This window comes from Suricata suricatta, chromosome 11 (assembly GCF_006229205.1).
Source record: "Suricata suricatta isolate VVHF042 chromosome 11, meerkat_22Aug2017_6uvM2_HiC, whole genome shotgun sequence".
Taxonomy (NCBI): Eukaryota; Metazoa; Chordata; class Mammalia; order Carnivora; family Herpestidae; genus Suricata; species Suricata suricatta.
In genome coordinates, this window is record NC_043710.1 from 63,726,675 (window position 1) to 63,748,054 (window position 21,380).

General features: G+C 37.4%; 1 protein-coding gene across 1 annotated transcript in view; it reads left to right on the top strand.

Annotated features, from left to right (window-relative positions):
* The window catches only part of ANKRD42 (ankyrin repeat domain 42), a 56,263-nt gene that overhangs the window by 11,716 nt on the left and 23,167 nt on the right, over positions 1-21,380 (top strand). The window contains exons 5-8 of the mRNA XM_029956912.1: positions 1,166-1,301; positions 8,065-8,265; positions 12,316-12,441; positions 17,049-17,154. Coding sequence (XP_029812772.1) covers positions 1,166-1,301; positions 8,065-8,265; positions 12,316-12,441; positions 17,049-17,154 — 569 coding nt within the window. The remainder of the gene's footprint in view (positions 1-1,165; positions 1,302-8,064; positions 8,266-12,315; positions 12,442-17,048; positions 17,155-21,380) is intronic.

Here is a 21,380-nt window from a genome sequence, read left to right on the forward strand (position 1 = left end):
CTCTCTCTCTCTCTCTCTCTCTCTCTCTCTCTCTCTCTCTCTCTCTCTCTCTCTCTCTCTCTCTCTCTCTCTCTCTGTCTCTCTCTGTCTCCCTCTGTCTCCCTCTGTCTCCCTCCCTCCCCGCTCCTCCCACCCTCCCCCTCTTCCCCGTCCTCCCTCCCTTCCCTTTCTCCTTACCTGACTCTTGCTTGTTCCTGTGCACTTTCTCTCTCAAATAAAGAAACTTTAACAAATAAAACCAACCCAGTTTAGCAGTACAAAGTACTTCAGAGGCTATGTGTTCTTCATGTTAGTTCAGAGTTTAACTGGGAAGATTATGAACTTCCAAACACATCTTAACCAATGATTGTAAATCTTTCTGTGTTTCTGTGTGTTTGCCTGTTTGTTTTGTAACATTTCATATACTAATTTAGAAAGTGATTTTTATCTTCAGAAATAAAAAAAGTTTTTTTAATGTTTGCTTATTTTTGATAGACTGTGCAAGCTTGGGAGGGGCAGAGAGATAAGGAGACCCGGAATCCAAAGCAGGCTCCAGGCTTTGAGCTGTCAGCACAGGGCCCCACACTGGGCTCGAACTCAAAAACCACAAGTTCTTGACCTGAGCTGAAGTTGGCCACTTCACTGAATGAGCCACCTAGGCACCCCAGAATTTTTCTTTATAGAAATATTTACTTTAATATTACCCAGTGGTTATAAAACAATGTTACCAGAATTACCCATATTGAAGATATTGTGTTAAGAGTTGAGAAAAAGTTAAAGTCCTATTAAGTAATTTTATTTTGCCATTAACTCTTCATTTATGCTCTCAAGGATATGACTGGATCATTTGAGTCCATTCATTTCATTTTATTGGTCAAGAACCTGTAACCAGTAAAATGACTAATTAAGTCACTTTTACCAATAAAATGACTAGTTAAGGCACTTTCTAAAAACTATTTTTATGAAACCAGTTATTTTTTTAAAAGACTATTTTATAAAATTTCATTAGTATTTTATGAGCTTATATGTTTAAATCCGTGATTATAGTAAATTTTTCTATTACATTTGCCATTTGCCTTATATTTTTAAGAACAGCCTCCAGTTTCCATTTGCAGACTTAAGCTGCTTGACTTACTGTTCCTCCTACAATGGAAAGAGACTGAGTTCTTGTGAATGTTCCCTCTAGGACCCCAGTGTGACTGACAGGAGAGAATGGAAGCCTGTGCACTACGCAGCTTTTCACGGGAGGCTCGGCTGTTTGCAGCTTCTGGTGAAGTGGGGATGCGGCATAGAGGACGTGGACTACAACGGGAACCTCCCAGGTGTTCTTTACAAGGCAACTTCTAAACGATTGATTGCGTTTAAGGAATTTAAGCTTGTCAGCATTCTAACAGTCCCTCAGAAACCTAAAGTAGTAAATAGATTGACCTGAATATTTTTTACTCTCATACCTGTATTATGGCCGTGTCATGTGGTTGATGTATTTTTCTGGAACCGCATCAGCAAAGGCGAAATTGGCCAAATTAAACTCGGACGTACTCTTCCCACCAGCTGTTGTCTTTATTTACTGTCTAGGGTTATTACTATTATTTCTAATGTTTATTTTGACAGGGGGGTGAGAGAGTGGGCAAGGGGCAGAGAGAGAGGAATAGAGAGAGAGAATCCCAAGCAGACTCCACACTGTCAGTGCAGAGCCTGACGCTAGGACTATTATTTTCTAACTTCATACAGCTCCATCTCCCAGACTACTGTTTATAAAAAGACATATAAATCGCGGGCAGTCTTGTATTTGAGTTGATTTTCTAACTGCAGTTGGGTGGCCTGCGATTAGCTGGCCATTTGAGACCTAGACCTCTTCTAAGAGGTGCTGTAGAAATTCAGAAGAGGACTAGATCACAGAGTGGAGTTCAAGTTACTAAAAATGATAGTTGAGTTATGTCTTAAAAGAATCTTAAGTAGCAAAGCAAATGAAGGTGAAAGTCCAGGCAAACCTGTTCATATCTTAATAGTTTCACTCAAATCAATTTTTGGCTTAGAAACTTCCTAGATTGCTAGGGAACTCTGATTTCTTAGCTTTGCCTGCTGCAGCCTCTTCACTGCTTTACCCTACGGTCTGGGATGGTTTTGCTTCTTTCCGAAGTACATCCTTTAGTGTTCATAGAGTTAAGATCTGTCAGTATGAACTCTCAATTTTTGTATATCTGGAAATTATTGTTTTGCTCTTATTCTTTTTTATTTTATAAATTTTTAAATTGAAGTAAGCAATTCCAATGCACAGCCCATTGAATTTTCACAAATGAGTACTTTTCTGTAACCTTTAGCCAGATCGAGAAATAATATTTCATGTCCTTTTTTTGGTTACCAAGAGTCTCCAAAGTTACCTCACTTCCAACAGAAAATGAGTCGTTTTTTCTTTCTGAACTCTAGGGATAAAATCAAACACTGGTATTCCTTTTCGTCTGACTTCATTTTCCAAAGTGATTGTTATCAGTTCATGCACAGATGAGTGGTATTTAAGACTTTTAGTTACTCCACTTTCTCATTAATACTTGGTATTATTACTTTTATTTATTTTTTTTAGTTTTAGTCATTCTTTTGGGTGTAATACTTTATTGTGGTTTTAATTTACATTTTCTTTGATTAAAATTATAGAACAGCATTTTCCCCCCTGGAAGTTTATACCTCTCTTTAAAAAACTTCTTTCTCATTTTTAAAATTAAAGTATGTTTGCTATACATGCAGAATTACTTAGGCAGGTGTATGACCTAATGATCTGACAGTTCTATATACTGCTCAGTGTTCACTGTGATGAGTGTCGTCACCATCTGTCACCATACAACATTATTAGAATACCATTGACTATATTCTCTATACTGTACTTTTTATCTCCATCACTTATTTATTTTGTAACTGGTAGTTTCTATCTCTTAAGATCCTTTACCTATTTCTCCCATCCCTTCAACCCTTCTTCATTCTGGCAGCCATCAGTTTATTCTTGTATTTATGAATCTGTCTCTCTTTCTTTCTCTCTCTCTTTTTTGTTTTTGAGATTCCACATATAAGTGACATACATGGTATTTGTCTTTCTCTGTCTGACTTCAGTCACTTAGCATAATACTCTCTAGTTCCATCCTTGTTGTTGAAAATGACAAAATCTCATTCTTTTTATGGCTGAGTAATACTCCATTGTATATATATACACTACTTCCTCTTTACCCATTCATCTATCTGTGGATACTTAGCTTGCTTCCCTATCTGAGCTACTGTAGATAAGGCTACCATAAATATAGGGGTGCATATATCCCTCTGAATTAGTGTTTTCCATTTCCTTTGGGTAAATACCCAGTAGTAGAATTACTAGACCTATGGTATTTCTATTTTTAATTTGTAGAGGAAACTCCATACTGTTTTTCACAGTAGTTGTACCAGTTTACAGTTTACCTTTACACTAACAGTAGCTGAGAGTTCCCTTTTCTTCACATGCTCTCCAAAACTTACTTCTTTTTGTTTTTGATGCTCGCTATTTTGACTGGTATGAGGTGATATCTCATTGTGATTTTGATTTGCATTTCGCTGATGATATCTTCACCCATTCAATAGGTTACGTTTTTGTTTTGTTGATGGTTTCCTTTGCTGTGCAAAAGCTTTTTATTTTAGCATAATCCCAGTAGTTTATTTTTGCTTTTTTTTTTGCATGAAGAGATATATCCATAAATATGTTGCTAAGACCATGTCTAAGAGATTACTGCCTGTGTTTCCTTTTATGAATTTTATGATTTCAGGTCTCACATTTAGTTCTTTAATCCATTTTGAGTATTTTTGTGTATGGTGTAAGAAAGTGGTCTAATTACATACTTTTGCATATAACTGTCCAGTTTTCTCAATGCCATTTATTGAAGAGATTGTCTTTTTTCCATTGTGTATTCTTCCTTGTTGTAGATTAGTTGACCATGCAATTGTGGATTTATTTCTGGAGTCTCTATTCTGTTTCACTGATATCTGTGTCTGTTTTTGTGCTAGTACCATATTGTTTTTATTGTTGTAACTTTGTAGTTATTCTTGAAATCTGAGATTGTGGTACCTTTAGCTTTGTTCTTGTTTCCCCAGATTACTTCAGCTATTTAGAATCTTTTATGGTTCTATTCAAATTTTAGGATTGTTATAGTTTTGTGGGAAATACTCTTGGTATTTTGATTGGGATTGTGTTAAGTCTGTAGATTATTTTGGGTTGTATGGACATTTTATCAATATTAATTCTTCCAGTCTTTGAGCCTGGTGTATCTTTACATTTGTGTCATCTTCAATTTCTTTCACTTGTGGTTTTCAGAGTACAGGTCTTTCACCACCTTGTTAAATTTATTCTTAGGTATTTTATTCTTTTTGGTGCAATTGTAGATGGAATTATTTTTCTTTAAGAAAAATTTTTTAGGGGCGCCTGGGTGGCTCAGTCGGTTAAGTGCGTCAGCTTCAGCTCAGGTCATGATCTCACGGTTTGTGGGCTCCAATCCTGTGTCGAGTTCTGTGCTGATGGCTAGCTCAGAGCCTAGAGCCTGCTTCAGATTCTGTATCTCCCTTTCTCTCTGACCCTCCCCTGCTCGCACTGTCTCTCTCTGTCTCTCAAAAAAAAAAAAAAAAAAAACCTAACTTTTTTTTTTCAAAATGTTTATTTTTTAGAGAGAATGAGAGACAGAGCAGGGGAGGTTCAGAGATAGAGGGAGACATAGAATCTGAAGCAGGCTCCAGGCTCTGAGCTGTCAGCACAGAGCCTGATAGGGCGCTCCAACTCACAAACCTTGAGGTTGTGACCTGAGCCAAAGTTGGCCACTTTACCAACTGAGCCACCCAGGCACCTCTGGAATTGATTTCTTAATTTCTCTTTGTGCTGCTTAATTATTGGTATATAGAAACACAACTGATATCTGTATATTGATTTTGTGACCTGCCACTTTACTGACTTCATTTATTACTTCTAGTAGTTTTTTGGTGGCGTCTTTAGGGTATTTTTATGTATAGTGTCATGTCATTTGCAAATAGCAACAATTTAACTTTTTCCTTACTGATTTAGATGTCTTTTATTTTTCTTATCTAATTGCTGTAGCTAGGACTTCCAGTGCTGTGTTGAATTAAAGTGGTGAGAGTGGATATCCTTGTTCTGTTTCTGATCTAGAGGGAAAGCTCTTAGGTTTTCGGCCTTGAGTATGATGTTTGCTGTGGATTTGTCATATGTGGCTTTTATTATGTCGAGATATATTACCTCTATACCACTTTGTTGAGAATTTTTATCATGAATGGATGTTGTATTTTGTCAAATGCTTTTTCTGGATCTAGTGAGATTATCACATGGTTTTTATCCTTCCTCCTGCTAATGTGTTGTATCACACTGATGCAAATATCTTTTTTATTTAAATATCTTTTCCAGTCTATGTCTTGCCTTTTCATTCTTTTAAGATATCTTTTAATGAAAGAAGTTTTAACTGTAATGTAGTCAAGTTTAATAAGCTCCTTCTTTATGTTTAGTCCTTTCTGAATCCTGTTAAAAAAATCTTTTCCTACTCCTTGGTCATGAAAACATTCTTTTATGTTACCTTCTAGAAATTTTATTATTTCACTTTCACATGTAGGTCCCCAACCCACCTAGAAATGACTTTTCTCTAATATAAAGTGGAGGAAATTTCATTTTTAGTTGATTCTTTATTAAATGTGCCTGATAATTTTTAAAAATCTCTTTGCTCATTAAAACATTCCAACTTTTATTTCTTTAAACATATAAAAATATTTATAACTATATATAGTATATTTTTTAATATTAGGCTATAGAGATTAGGAATGTGGCTGCAGTATACACTAATTGTGTTCAAATCTCTATCTTCAGTTATTTGTTTTTGTTTTATTTTTTAAAATGTTCATTTTTTTTTTGAGAGACAGAGTGTGGCAGGGGAGAGGCGGAGAGAGAGGGAGACACAGAATCCGAAGCAGGTCCAGGCTCTGAGCTGTCAGCACAGAGCCCGATGCAGGGCTTGAGCTCAGGAACCATGAGATCATGACCTGTGCTAAGTTGGACACCTAACTGACTGAGCCACCCAGGCACCCCTGCATCTTAAATTATTAGTCCAACATTTATTTCCCAAGCATCTACTATGTGTAGGTCCCTCTTGTGTGCTTGGGATATCACAGCAAACAAAACAGCCAAAAGTCCCTGCCTTCATGTGATCCTGCTCAGCAGGAGACAGGCAATAATCAAAATAATATAAGTTATATTAAGTAGGGATATGTTTGTGGATAAACTCAGAGAAGAGAGTAGAGTGTTAAAGAGGATGAAATTTAAAATAGGGTAGTCAGGGGAGCCTTCACTGAGGTGATAACTGGATCAACTCTTGCTGGAGTTGAGGGAGCAGGTCTTGTTACTACTGTGGGGAGAGAATATGGTAGGAAGAGGTAATAGCAAGTATAAAGCTCCCGAGGCAGGAGTGTTCCTTGTGTATATGAGTAACAGCAAGTAGTAACAGTGAGTCAGTCAGGTTAGAACAATAATAGATGATGATGTCGGAGAGGTAACAGGAGCCATTGAAGGATTTTGAGCACAGCAGTGACATAATCTGACTACATTTAAGAGCATCATTTTGGCTATTTTGTTTATAATGGCAAGGGTAGAAATAGACCACTTGTGAGACTGATGTAATAATTTAATGCTGCTCTTGGATTGGAGCAGAATAGAGGCAGCAAAGATAGTGAGAAGTAACTGGGGTTTGTGTATTTTGTAAAGATAGAGCCAATAAGATTTGCTTATTGAATAGACACAGTGAGAGAAAGGATGGCTCCATCCTCAATGATGGCTCCAGGATTTGGGGCATAAACTACAGGGAAAAGCAACTGTTCCTATTAAATGAGATGGGGAAACTATGTAAGGAAAATGTGTGCAAGAAGGATGAGTTGGATATTTGATAAGTTAAAAATGCCTGTAAGACATGTATGTGTATATATGATGAGTAAGCTGTTAGAGGAGTCTCAAGTTTTAGAGAGTTTTTTGGTTTGTTTTTTTTGTGTGTGGAAGGTTCAGCTGAGAAAGTGTAGAGTGAAATGCGCCAGCAACTTTCTCTTGTTTCTCCTCCATTACACTGGTCATTGAGGCGCTGCTCTACTTCTCCAGAGGCAAGATTTGTGTATCGATTGAGATGTTGCCCCAAAACTCACTTCTCCAGAGATGGAAAGGCTCTCTTGTTCTTTGTAGTTACTGCCCTAAGCTTGTAATACCTCAGAACCATTCTTCTTCATATTTTTTTTTTCTGCGAATTTTGGGTTGTGGTTCTCTTTCAACCTGATTTAGTATATTTTCTTTCAAAGATTCCTCAACATTTGTTGTGTGTTCTTGGAGTTCTTGTTTGTTTATCTAGTTCTCTTTGGCTTCAGAAAATCTCTTTTCTATTATTTTCAAGGATTTAGAGTAGAAATGGTGAGGTAGGGTGTGCACTTTGTCTGAAGTTTTGATCCAGTCTTCCTGTTTTTAATAAAAATAATATCTATGGAAAAGTGATATGTTAATGTTTGTTTGTTTTTGAAAGTGCAAGTCGGGGAGGGGCAGGGAGAGGGGACAGAGGATCTGAAGTGGGCTATGCACTGGTAGCAGCGATCACAAACCTGAGCCAAAGTCAGACGCTCAACAGACTGAGCCACCCAGGTGCCCCCATAGTGACTATTTTGGTTTATTTCTTCCATTTCCCCCCCAAAACATTAAAATAAATATATCTATCATCTGTCTTACATAGCAAGCATTTTCTCATGTAACTGTAAGCCACATAATTGGGATTTCACTTCTCAAGAGAATGTTCTGGGGCTTGCCCTTTGGTTCTCTCATCTGGCTCTGCACTCTCACAGTAAGTGTAACTCTATTTAGTCTGTTGCTTCAGCATGGCTAGAAGGCTGAGTGAGGACTTGCGGGAGTGCAGAGAAGGTGTTGCCATTGCTCGCAGTATGTCCCTATTACATGGGGAAGGGACAGTTACCTCCTGGCAAGGATTAGAGCCAATGTTGGTTTTTCTTTCTTCAAATTATCTTATAAATTAAAAATTTTTTCTCTCTCACCTATAGTTCACTTAGCAGCCATGGAAGGTCACCTTCATTGTTTTAAATTCCTACTCAGTAGAATGAACAACCCCACATGGGCTCTAAAAGCCTTCAACGATAATGGAGAGAATGTACTGGATTTGGCCCAGAGGTTCTTTAAGCAGAACATTTTGCAGTTTATCCAACGGGCTGAGTCTGAACAAAGTGATCCAAAAGATCAGGAGAGTAAGTAATAAACCTGAGTGTTATAGCATTTAATAAGTAGAGTAAGTGGAAAAGGAAAAGTTATAAGGCAAATGTTATATGTAAATATGTTATTTATAATTGTACGCCCATTCAGTTTATTTTCTTTATTATGAAATATTTTAGGCAAAAATATATAGAGATTAATGTAGTGAACATTCTTTATGCCACTAATTTAAGGATAAAATGTTGTAGCTTCTTGGTTCTGTCTCCTCATATCACTCTTTTTCTTCCTTCTCAGAGGTGAATATTGTTTTCAATTTATACTTTCATTCTACAGGTTTTAATTTCAAATTTTTAAAGTTAAGTTTGTTTATTTTGAGAGAGCGTACAAGCTGGGGAGGGACAGAGAGAGAGACTCTCTGGAGAGAGAGTCTCAAGCAGGCTCAGTGCTGCCAGTGTAGAGCCTGACGTGGGTCTTGAACTCACAAAATCATAAGATCATGACTTCAGCCTGAAACCAAGAGTTGGACACTTAACTAACTGAGCCACTCAGGTGCCCCTACATATTTTATGTTTAATGTATATATACTTACAGAAATATGCATTACTATGTATTTTTGGAGTAAGAGAATAACCTGTTCTAACAAAGAAATCCTAAAATTCAGCAGCTTGAGGATTTATATGATAGCCTCTGTTGGAGAGTGAATCTATGTTGTGCAGCCACTCAAGAACTGGCTGTCTTCCCAACTAGCTCTCTGGTTGTAGCTAATTCAGCCATAGGTGGGGGAGGGAGCAAGAGCTATAAGGTTAGGACCAGAGATTTTCAAGGTCTAATTTGTACTCATCACTTTTGCTAACATTCAGTTGGCAAAAGTTTAGCCACATAGGCATACTAGCTCTGAGGAAGCCTGCAGAAGAATTCAGTATTTAGCTGAGAAGACTTACTTCAGCTACAACTCCGTTACTAGTGAAGGAAAGAGATTTTTTTTAATAGTTTATTGTCAAATTGGTTTCCATACAACACCCAGTTCTCTTCCCCATAAGTGCCCTCCTCCATCACCACCACATCTTTTCTCCCCTCCCCCTTTCCCTTCAACCCTCAGTTCATTTTCAGCATTCAATAGTCTCTCAAGTTTTGTGTCCCTCTCTCTCCCCAACTCTCTTTCCCTCTTCCCCTCCCCTTGGTCCTCCATTAGGTTTCTCCTGTTCTCCTGTTAGACCTATGAGTGCAAACACATGGTATCTGTCCTTCTCCACCTGACTTATTTCGCTTAGCATGACACCCTCGAGGTCCATCCACTTTCCTACAAATGGCCAGATTTCATTCTTTCTCATTGCCATGTAAATACTCCCTTGTGTTTATATACACCATATCTTCATGATCCATTCATCAGGTGATGGACATTTAGGCTCTATGAAAGAGATTTTAGTGAATGACTAGTAGTCTTTGAAACTTCTCTTTATATCATAAGGGCATAAAACAGTATGCATTCTTCTATTTCTTGCTTTTTTACAGAAAATACTAAGTTTTGGGGTTTTTATTTGGCTGATAGATATATCCTCATTCTTTTCAAGTGTTGTATATTATTGTATTTTATGAAAATCATTCTTTATCCATTTTCCAATTTGACATTTAGGTTGTTTTCCACTATTATAGTAATGTGGTCAGGGTCACACTATAATAGGTCACTATTATAGTAAGTTGTCTGTGTCTCCTTATATACATGTACAAGAGCTTCTGTAGAGAAGTGCTTCACTACCTTTTTAACACAGAGCCCACATTGAAAACATTTTTGTGGCACATTGGGATTGTTGGGTGAGGCTGCTTGAGGTACTGCCTGTCTTCTCTGAAGACTGCAGGGTAAGAGCTCTGCTTGGGTAAATAGGGGCGAAACTACATTAGGGTTTGCTCGGTGGGATATGCTCTTCTTCAGTTATAAATAGGTATTGTTACACTCTTTATCAGAGTGGTTGTAGAAATCTTCACTCTCATCAGTGATGTTTGGTGGGAACTTAGAGAAATGATATTCAGTATTGTCAGACTTTAAAATTTTTGCCAATTGATTGGCTATGAAAAGGTTTAATTTGTATTTTGATTTGTATTTTCTTGATTATGAATGAGGTTGAACATCCTTCTGTAAGTTATTGGTTATTTTAGTTCTTTCTTCTTTGAATTTCCTGCCTATACTTTTCTCCCTTTTTAAAAATGGTATTTTTCCCTTTTCTCAATAATTTGAATTTTTATATAGTCTCAATTCTAATGCTTTATTAATTTTATCTGACATGGATATCTTGTCTCACACTGTGGCATCTTTTTTTCACTTTGATGAGGATATCCCTTAATTAATTAATTAATTTTTAAGGGGATATACTTTCCTTTTTTTAATAAATAAACTTTATTAAAGTATGATTTACATGTAATAAACTGTATTGATTTAGAGTACAGTTCGGTGAGTTTTGATGTTTGTGTACACTGATGAACCCATCACAATCGAGATAGAAAACAGTGCCACCACCCCCGAAGGCTTTTTTGTACCCCCTTATAGTTCACCTCTCCTTTCACCCTGGTCCACTTTCTGTCACCATAAACTAGTTTGAATTTTCTTTTTTTAAAAAATGTTTTATTTTTGAGAGAGAGACAGAGACAAAGAATGCAAGCAAGGAAAGGGCAGAGAGAGAGACAGAGACAGAACAGAGACAGAGAATGCAAGCAGGGAAAGGGCAGAGAGAGAGAGAGAGAGAGAAGGGAACAGAGGGTCTAGAGCAGGCTCTGTGCTGAGAACAGACAGCCCAACGCAGGGCTCAAACTCGAGAAATGTGGAGATCATGAACTGAGCCAGAGTCAGATGCTTTAGCCTAATGAGCCATCCACATGCCCTAAGTTTGAGTTTTCTAATGGAACCATTTTAAGATTCATCCCTGTTATGTACATTAGTAGTTCATTTCTTTTTATTGCTTAATAGTATTCTATTGTGTGGATGCAGGCCCCACACAACCACTTACTTGCTTTCTGTCATTATAGATTAGTTTGAATTTTCTAATGGAACTATTTTGAGAATCATCCCTCTTATGAATATTAATAGTTCATTCTTTTTTATTGCTCACATGGATTTGATTGTATGGATATACCATATTTGATGTATCTGGTAATATTATAACTGTCTTGATTATTGTAGCTTTACAGTAAGACTTAGAATTAGGTAGTGTAAGTCACTTAACTTTTTCTTTTAAAAATATTCTTTGGCTAGGGACACCTGGATGGCTCAGTTGGTTAAGCATCTGACTTCAGCTCAGGTCATGATCTCATAGCTTGTGAGTTCAAGCCCTGCATCAGGCTCTGTGCTGACAGCTCAGAGCCTGGAGCCTGTTTTGGATTCTTTGTCTTCTTCTCTCTCTGCCTTTCCCCCGCTCACACTCTGTCTGTCTCTCCCCAAAATAAATAAACCTTTAAAAATTTTAAAAATATTCTTCAGCTATTCTGTTTCCTTTCCAGATTTAAAAATGAGAGTAGGGACACCTGAGTGGCACAGTTAGTTAAAGCGTCCAACTCTTGATTTTGGCTCAGGTCATGATCTTGGAGTTATTATCATTATTATTATCAAATATTTATTGTGTAGTTAGGCACTAGGTCAGGCTCATTTACACAGGCATGGGTATATGTATATGTGTTTGTTTACATACATATATACCTGCTTCCAGTTTATTTTGCTTTCTTCACTTCCTTGCAAACAGTGAGTATTCTATACAAATGTAGGGCTTAAGACCAAGTATGTTTTTATACGAAGGATTGAAAATGACCATCTTGTGTTTTGTGGTGGCCTGAGGGAAGAATGGAATATGGCTAAAAGTAGTTCTGGTACAATACTCCTGGGCATGTTTGAGGTCCTGAGGAGTGGAAGGGCTATACAATTAACGATAATCTTATTTTATGATTTTCTTTTTATTACTTGTTATTTCATTAATCAAACTAACTCCAATACAACAATATCATAATTGGGTTAATACTGAAATCTGAAGTGTGTGACTGCTTAAGTCAGCGGGAAAAAATGAGCTCATGTGTTTACTGAAATGATGAATTTCTGTTCATAGCCTTAGCGTTTCCAGGTCATGTGGCTGCCTTTAAGGGTGATTTGGAAATGCTTAAGAAATTAATAGAAGATGGAGTAATCAATATTAATGAACGTGATCATAATGGAGCAACTCCTATGCATAAAGGTAAGTTATGATTCCTGGTTCGTTTTCAGTTCTGACATAATTACTGTTGAATTATTTACCTTTTAAAATAATTATCCTTCAGAAACATGTGAAAATGTAAAATTTTCCCTGATACCCTAGGGCATTTAAGTCTTCCTTATATGGTACACAGAGTGCTTACTTTTCTTTTTCTATTTTATTATACTCTGGTTTCTCTTCAGATCGTATGAATCTTTCACCTTTTACTATTTTATTTAAAAAAATTTTAATGTCTATTTTTGAGAGAGAGAGACAGAACACTAGTGGGGGAGGGGCACACACACACACACACACACACACACACACACACACACACACACAGAATCCAAAGCAGCCTCCAGCTTTGCTGTGCTGACAGCTCAGAGCCTGCTGTGGGGCTTGAACCCACGAACCATGAGATCATGACCTGAGCCAAAGTCAGATGCTTAACCAACTGAGCCACCCAGGCAACCTAAAAGGAGTGCTTAATTTTCAACTGAAATGTGATATTCCTTTTATGATGTCAGAAATTCTGTCACATTTAAGGTAATTCCAGTAGAAAGTCTCTTGTGAACCTGACATGTTTAGATATGAAATTCATAGCTAGAGAAGTTTCTTAGGACTAACATTTTCTTTGGATTAAAAATGGCCTGTTAATTCATGCTAAGGAATGAAAAAAGATATACCATACTTGAAAAACATGTATAGCAGATTTTTCTTCTTTCTTACACTCTGCAAAAAATTTTTTTACTTCCATAGGAGTATCAATGAACCTTTGATTTGAACACATCTTCAGGATATCTACCACTTTTCTCTGTATTCTCTCCTTCCATGTGGAATTCTAAAATATTAACTAGCTTTTTGGTTTTTTTTTTATCAGACTGTCAAATTGTCAAGCCTTATTGGGAGTAGGTACTCTAGGATTTATTCTTGCCAATCTTCCTTTTATTTATAAAATCAAAAACCAAGTCTTTACCCCATCTTAAATTTCCACTATACCTCATTTGTGATATTATAAGTTCCTCTAGAATCTAATGGCAGGTAATTCTTATAAAGGTGTTAAAGGGACTCCCGGCTGGCTTAGTTGTGGAGCATGCGACTCTTGATCTTGGGGTCATGATTTCTAGCCCCATTTTGGGCATAGAGATTACTTTAAAAAACCCTTAAAAAATGTGAAAGTAAAAGACAGTAATTAGTCTAGTTAATGCAGTCATGTGTTTAAAAAATGTTTTTGAAGTTATTTTTGAGAGAGATAGAGAGAGCATGGCGGTGGGCAGAGAGAGAGGGAGACACAGAATCCCAAGCATGCTCTACACTGTCAGCACAGAGCCCAGTGTGGGATCTGAACTCATGAATTGTGAGATTGTGACCTGAGCTGAAACCAAGAGTTGGACACTTAACTGAATAAGCCACACTGGCGCCCCTGCAGTCATGTGTTTGAATTAGATTTTTATTTTTATAAATAACTTCTGCTAGTCCTAATCACAGACTATGTTCCTGTTGGTTAGGTTCTTAGTTTAATTATTAAAGTTGGTTTAATTCATAAGCAATTCCAATGTAGGATCTCAGTACCATGTGTACCAGTAGTTATATAAGAGACAGCTTAGATGAAGTAAGAAGAAGGGCAATGCAAACAGATTTCCCCTGCACACAGAGAGGTTTCCACTTTGGCAAATGCTTTACCCTAGACCTGGAAAATCTCACTCCTCTATCTCTACTGGCTGTCTAGGGGTTTAATATTCACCATGGGATTTGCAAATGGGGAGGAGACTTAAAATGTGCCCTATGTATGTACTAAGTGTGGTGTCCTGGAGCAAAGCCCTCATTTCATATCCTAGATATAACCACTTCTTATTACTAATATATAAGTGGAGTATCATTTAGACACTGTAGCAAAAGATAAGCTCACTCATGGTGCTTAGTATCCATCTTCCCAGGAACGATTAAGTTTCAATAATGGCTGGTTTTCAACCTTTCTCAGTCACTTCTTTACCACTGGAACTAAAATGGAAATGAGAGATTTGGAAGAAGGTTCTAAAGGGACTGATGCATAACAACAGGGTGTTTGGGATCCTGACATGGAGAGAAGGTGGGAACGTGAAACTGAGGAGGAACCAGTAGTGTTTGCTCTTCACACCTTCTCCTGTCGGTCTGTCCACTTAGGAGACCTAGGGCCAGGAGCAGATCCGGTGGTGTGGAGGCGCGAGAAGTGGCTACAGTGGGGAGAAGGGGCACTTTGTGTACATTTGCCTTTCCTGGCAAACATCTCTATGTTCAGACTATATCCAAATTGGGTAAATAAAAGTTGATGTCTCCCTAAGATTTAATTCACCTTTCCCACATTTTGTCAATCTTTCTGCTTTTTCTTTATTTTATTTTTTGATTCAGTAAATAAGCTGCTGTATTTATTATTGGGGCATTCTTCTTAATCATTTAAAGATTGTTAAATCCACCATGATTGCTCCTTCCTTTAATTTGCTAAGCCATAAGTATTGCAAAGAATTTCTTAAAAATTTCTAGGCACTGCATAATTTTATTTGTTCTCTTATAAAACAAGGATTAAATCAATAAACATATCCGACTAGTATACAATAAGGATCTTGGGTAAAAATACTTTTATTGTATTTCATTTTAGAGAAATTCTTTTGCCTCCCCTTCCCCTCTTTGTAAACAGTATTTGTGTAATAACATGGAAATGTTTGGTAAGCTTATTCTATCTTATAAAACTGTTCTCCATGATACATAAATACTATTTATAAATCTTAAAGAAGGAATATGTTGCCATCTTTCTCTAAAGTGGGGTTATTTCTAAAGGTTTGGGAAATCTTGTAGTATTCTTTGTTAACTGGTTTTGGGTTTGCTGTAGGAGAGGGAGAAGGCCCAGGCTGTTCAGGAGCCAACTCTGACTTTGGTAGACGTCTCTGAGTGAAGAAGAGAAGGGCAGAGGGTTTGTACAGTAGTGTTGGGGTTGCTCTGTCACTGCTTCTGACTTTGTGTCCTCTTTTCTCAGTTGCCAATATTGGAGGTAGATTGACTTTTAGAGGCATCAAAGATGTACCAAAAGTTCCTACTCTTTGATTTATTTTACAGAGGCATTTATATCCAGCACTAACCATATGCATGCACTGTGTAGACATTATGAGATCCAGACCTTCCTGTTAAGGAGCCACATACTCACAACATGAACAACTAGAGATTTGTAAATGTCAGGATGTAATAAATGGCAAAAAGGATTTGGTCATTAAAATACAGGCAATAGGAATTCAAAAGTAGGAACTGAGCAACAGAAGTACTTGGTAAGGGTTAAATTGTTAAAGGAGAGTTCAGGGAAATTCAGAAATCATACCTTATATATGATATTTAATGGGGTGCAAAAATGTCACATTTAACCCTTTAATTTTATGAAGAAGTAGGGTACCCTTCTTATAAGTATGAAATCATCTCTGTAAAAGATAAGGAAATTGGGGTCCACAGGAATCAGTTTTCTTGACTGAGATTACACAGCTGGTAAGAGCAAAGCTGACATTTTATTAATATTCTAATTATTTAATTCACTCATCAACTTTACAGACATTTATTGAGAGTCTTTATGTGCCAGCCACTTGCTAAGTTCTGTCCTGTCCTCCAGTCTCATTGTTTAGTGAACCTGAAGTCAAATCTTTTAAGTCTATTAAGTTTTTTTCCCCAGTTTCTCAGAGTCTTAAGATGAATCTAGAAGGATGGATAGAAGTTAGATGAACACAGGGTTGAGTACTGGGCACTAAGTGAGAAGGCACATCAACAGAGTTTTGGAGGTGAAAACTAGTATAGAGTGTGTGTGTTAAGATTTTGAATGTTTTTTTTTCTTTTTTTTTTTTGAGACAGAGCATGAGAGGGGGAGGGGCAGAGAGAGAAGGAGACACAGAACCGGAAGCAGGCTCCAGGCTCTGACCTGTTAGCACAGAGCCTGACGCGGGGCTCAAACCCAAGAATGTGAGATCTGACCTGAGCCAAAGTCGGAAGCTTAACCGACTGAACCATCCAGGCGACCCCTTTTAAAAAAATTTTTTTTCTTTTTTAAATTGAAACAAGATTTTGAAAAAGGTGTGAAATGGTTCTAGGAATCAGTGAGGGGCCCGAAAATTCTGAGTTTTGAGAGTCAGTAGAATAACCTCTTTACGTAAGATGATGCAAGATATCTGAAGTATGTGTAGGTCCCTGTGGCTGGATTGTGCTCACATTCTGGTCAGATATAGGATTACTCAGGACTTAAACAGAGCAGGCGAACACGGGAGAGGGGTGGGGAACATCTAGATTATAGTTCCAAATCCATTCCTTGCTAGCTATGTGATGTTAAATAAATAACCTCATTGAACTTCAGCTTTTATATCTGTATGTAAAGTCCTCTGCATAGGGAATAGCTCAGTAAATACTTGATAGAATGTTTGTCTAACAAATACATAAATGAATAGAGAAAGTAACATCTGCCCAACTTACTTTTGTTGGTTGGTGAATATAAGGATCACTATTTATGAAAGTACTCTCTATGGGATTGTCCAAGATTTTAAGACAATTGTTACTAATAACAATAACTGTGTGTGTGTATTTTCTCTTTTGTATTTTTGAAACAGCTGCTGGGCAAGGCCACATAGAGTGTTTGCAGTGGTTAATTAAAATGGGAGCAGACAGTAATATCACCAACACGGCAGGGGAGAGACCCAGCGATGTGGCTAAGAGGTATCCCTGTCTGCTTTACTACTTTCTTTTGTTTTTTAAACTTTTGTATATACTCTCTTATACTCAGAAAACTCTGAAGACTTAATGTAATTATAGGACTCTGTCAAATACTGATGGAATGACAGTTTTCAGGCTGAATTGACATTTGATGAGACATCAGCTCTTCTCGCTAATGATTTTCAACTGGGAGATAGTATTGTCCCCTCTCTTGCGGGGGTTGGAAATATGTGGAGGAGTGAGTGGACACTAACACTGATATATAGAGGTCAGGTCCAGGAATGCTAAACAGTCTACAGTGCTTAAAACAGTGGAACATAATGGAGAATTATGTCACCCATGTGCCCATACTCTGTGAAATACTGTGTGATAAAAAGGCATAATCGGTTTGGAGTCACATAGGTTTTGAAACAAAATTTTGATGTTTATATTTGAATTACATATCACACTTATTATTGAGTACCTCCTTATTCAGGTCAGGTCCTCAGGGAAAATTCAGTCCATTCATTTATTCATTTGGTTGTTTTTCATTCAATTTCTTGTACACCTAGCATGTCCCTAGGGCTGTGATTAGTGTTAGGATTACAAAGATGAAAAAACACAGTCCTTGCCCTCGAGTTTGCAATCTTAGCGTTGGTGGTATAGTGGTGAGCATAGCTGCCTTCCTCAAGTTTGCAATCTTGTGAAGAGACCATGTACAAAATAATTATTATTAACTATAATCATTATGACATATTACATGTTATGTGTAAGATATAGTAAGAACAAAGGGAGAAAAAGTACCCAGATCTTCCTATTTGAAAGTTGTGGGGATGAAATGTTAATACAGATGATGGTACGAGTTATGAAGGAAAATGAACAGAGATGTAATTTATATGGAGGTCAGGGAAAACATTTGTTTTTGGAGGAAGAAGCATTTATGCTGGCTCTTGGAGGCAGAATTGTAAGATAATACCTTGTGTGTTTGAGGAGCTGTATAAGGTTCAGAACTGCTTGAAGCTAAGGTAGAGATGTGGGCTAAAAGTTGCAAATTAGGTATGACAGGATGCCAGGACCTGATCATTCATTGTATTGCTCTGCAATTTTTGTGACTTCATGTTCCTTAAAAGTTTGAGGGATTTCTTTGAAGCCCCAGAGCATGGTTTTGTGGTTCCACATACCTAGAATCATAGTCCATTCAGGCCCACTTTATTTTTATTTTGGAAAATGACTTTACCAAGGTATAATTGGCATATGGCAAAGTATGCACATTTGTATAGTATAAATTGATGAATTCTGATAAATGTATATACCCATGAAACCACTACCACCCTCAAGAGTGTGAACATATCCATCATCCTCAAAAGTCTCCTTGGGGCGCCTGGGTGGCTCAGTTGGTTAAGCATCTGACTTTGGCTCAGGTCATGATCTCATGGTTCATGGGTTCGAGCCCCGCATCAGGCTCTGTGCTGATTGCTAGGTCAGAGCCTGGAGTCTGTCTTCAGATTCTGTGACTCCTTCTCTCTCTGACCCTCCCCTGCTCACACTGTCTCTCTCTCTCTCTCTCTCTCTCTCAAAAATAAATAAAAACATTTAAAAAAAAAGTCTCCTTGTGCCCCCTTTGTATCTCTCTCTTTCCACTGTTCTCCCTTCCCCTTACCTCAGCAGATGCTTATCTGCTTCCTGTCACTGTAGTTTAGTTTGCATTTCCTAGAGTACAGTATGTACTCTTGTAGATCTGGCTTCTTTCTCTCAGAATCATTATTTTGAGATTCTTTTATGTGTATTGGTAGTTCATTTTTTTCTTATTGCTGAGTAATATTCCATTGGATGTAGAATTCCATAGTATTCCATAGGTCAATCATAATTCAATAATCCAGTAGCCAAAGGATATAATCTTGATTATATCCATTTGTTGGTGAGTATGCATAAAGCTCCTATAGACATTCACATATAGGGTTTTGTGTGAACATAAGTTTTCAGCTCACTTGGGTAAATACTTAGGGGTAGGATTACTGGGTCATGTGCTAAGTTTGTGAGTATGATTAACTTCCTAAGAAGTTGCCAAAGCGCCTTAAAAAATGACCATACCAGTTTGCATTCTCATTAGCAGTAGAAAAGAGTTTCTTTCGTTTCTTATCTTGCCAGCTTTTGATACTGTTTATTTACCAGAGGAAAACGTACAAATGGCAAATAGGCATATAAAAATGCTCAAAATCATTTTCATTAAGAGAAGGAAAATTAAAATCACAGTGAGGTTCCACTATATACCTATTAGAATTTTGTAATTCATGCACCAAAATGCTAGTTGTGTGTAGTGTTATAGAAATAATCTTGAATAGGCTTTAAAAAAAAATGGAGGGGCTTCTGGGTGGCTAAGACTGTTAAGTATCTGACTCTTGATTTCAACTCAGGTCACGATCTCACAGTTTGTGAATTAGAGCTCCATGCTGACAGTGCAGAACCTGCTTGAGATTCTCTCTACCCCTCTCCTAACTCACGTGCACGCATGCATGCATTCTCTCTCTCTCTCTCTCTCTCAAAATAAACTTAAAAAAAAGAAAGAAACTTGAATTTGGCATAAAGCAAGTACTCAGAAAATGATAGCTATTAAATTGCTACCTAGTAGTCGAGACAATGAATTCTGTTAACCTTACAACTTTCTAAAATATTTGTTACCATATCTTTAATTATTTGCAGTCCCTGGTGACAGAATGATATACGTGTGCATTGTGGTTATGTAAGCATGTGAAAAAAGGATTTGAGATTTTGTGTTTAATTAGTAGTTCTCCATGTCATAAGAGAAAACATTAAATGCTTCAATTAGCCAGACTGGGAAAAATATGTAGAGGACATGCAAGCATAGCATCAGCTCCAAAACCTAGGCTATATTACTGGAAACCTCATAGAGGTATGGGCAAGATCAAAGAAAATAGAAAACATGGATGGAAAAAGTAATTTTTTCGATTAAATTTCAAAGCCATGCCAGGGAGAGAGCAAGATGGCAGAGATATAGGGAGTTCTATACTTACCGCCTGCATCTCTCAAATGAAGAAGGGCTGAAGCCAAAGGATGTTTAACCACAAGAGTCCGGGAGGAAAAGAGATGGAGTCAACTAAGAAGATAGCCTCCTAGGGTTACCTCAAGAAACAAACCAAAGTATACATGGTGGAGAGTCCCAAATATCACCACGAATAGGGAAATAAAATTACTAAAGGCACAACAAGAGAGACGAAGCGACACCAGTAAAAGAACACTTCCTGAAAGGACAGGCCCTGGACAGTCTATGAGCCTTCTTTAATATAGCAGTACTCACAGGTACAGAGTACATAACAAGCTTTTAAAACTGACAAGAGACAGCTAGCCAAAATGATGAAATGGAAGAACTCTTCTCTAAAGAAATTCCAGGAGTAGTCATAGCTAGAGAATTGGTCAGAACAGATATAAACAACATAACCGACCAAGAATTTAGAACAATAGTCATAAAATTAAATGCTCAGCTTGAAAAAGGCATAGAAGACAGCAGAAATGCTATTGCTATAAAGATTATGGATCTTAAAAATAGCTATGATGAATTAAAAAATGCTCTAAATAAGGTGCATAATTAAATGGAGGTGGCCACTGCATGGATTGAAGAGGCAGAGAGGAGAATAGGTGAACTAGAAGATACAATGATCGAAAAAGAGAAAGATGAGAAAGAGAGAGATAAATTGATCTATGAGTGCGAATGGAGAATTTGAGAACTGAGTGATGCAGTTAAATGGAACAATATCCGTATCATAGGCATTCCAGAAGAAGAGAGAGAGAAAGGGCTGAAAGGGCACATGAACAAATTATAGTCAAGAACTTCCCCAATCGGGGGAAGGAAACAGACACTGAAATCCAAGAGGCACAAAGAACTCTCCTCAGGCGTAACTTGAATCAATCTTCAGCATGACATCATAGTGAAATTGGCAAAATAAAGGATAAAGAGAGAATTCTGAAAGCAGCTAGGGATAAAAGGGTCCTAACATACAAAGGGAGACACATCAGGGTAGTAATAGACATATCTACTGAAACTTGGCAGGCCAGAAAAGAATGGCAGGAAATCTTCAATGTGATGAACAGGAAAAATATGCAGCCAAGAATTCTTTATCCAGCAAGCCTGTCATTCAGAATAGAAAGAGAGATAAAGGTTTTCCCAAACAAGAATTGAAGGAATTCATCACCACTAAACGAGCCCTATTAGAAATCCTAAGAGGGACTCTATG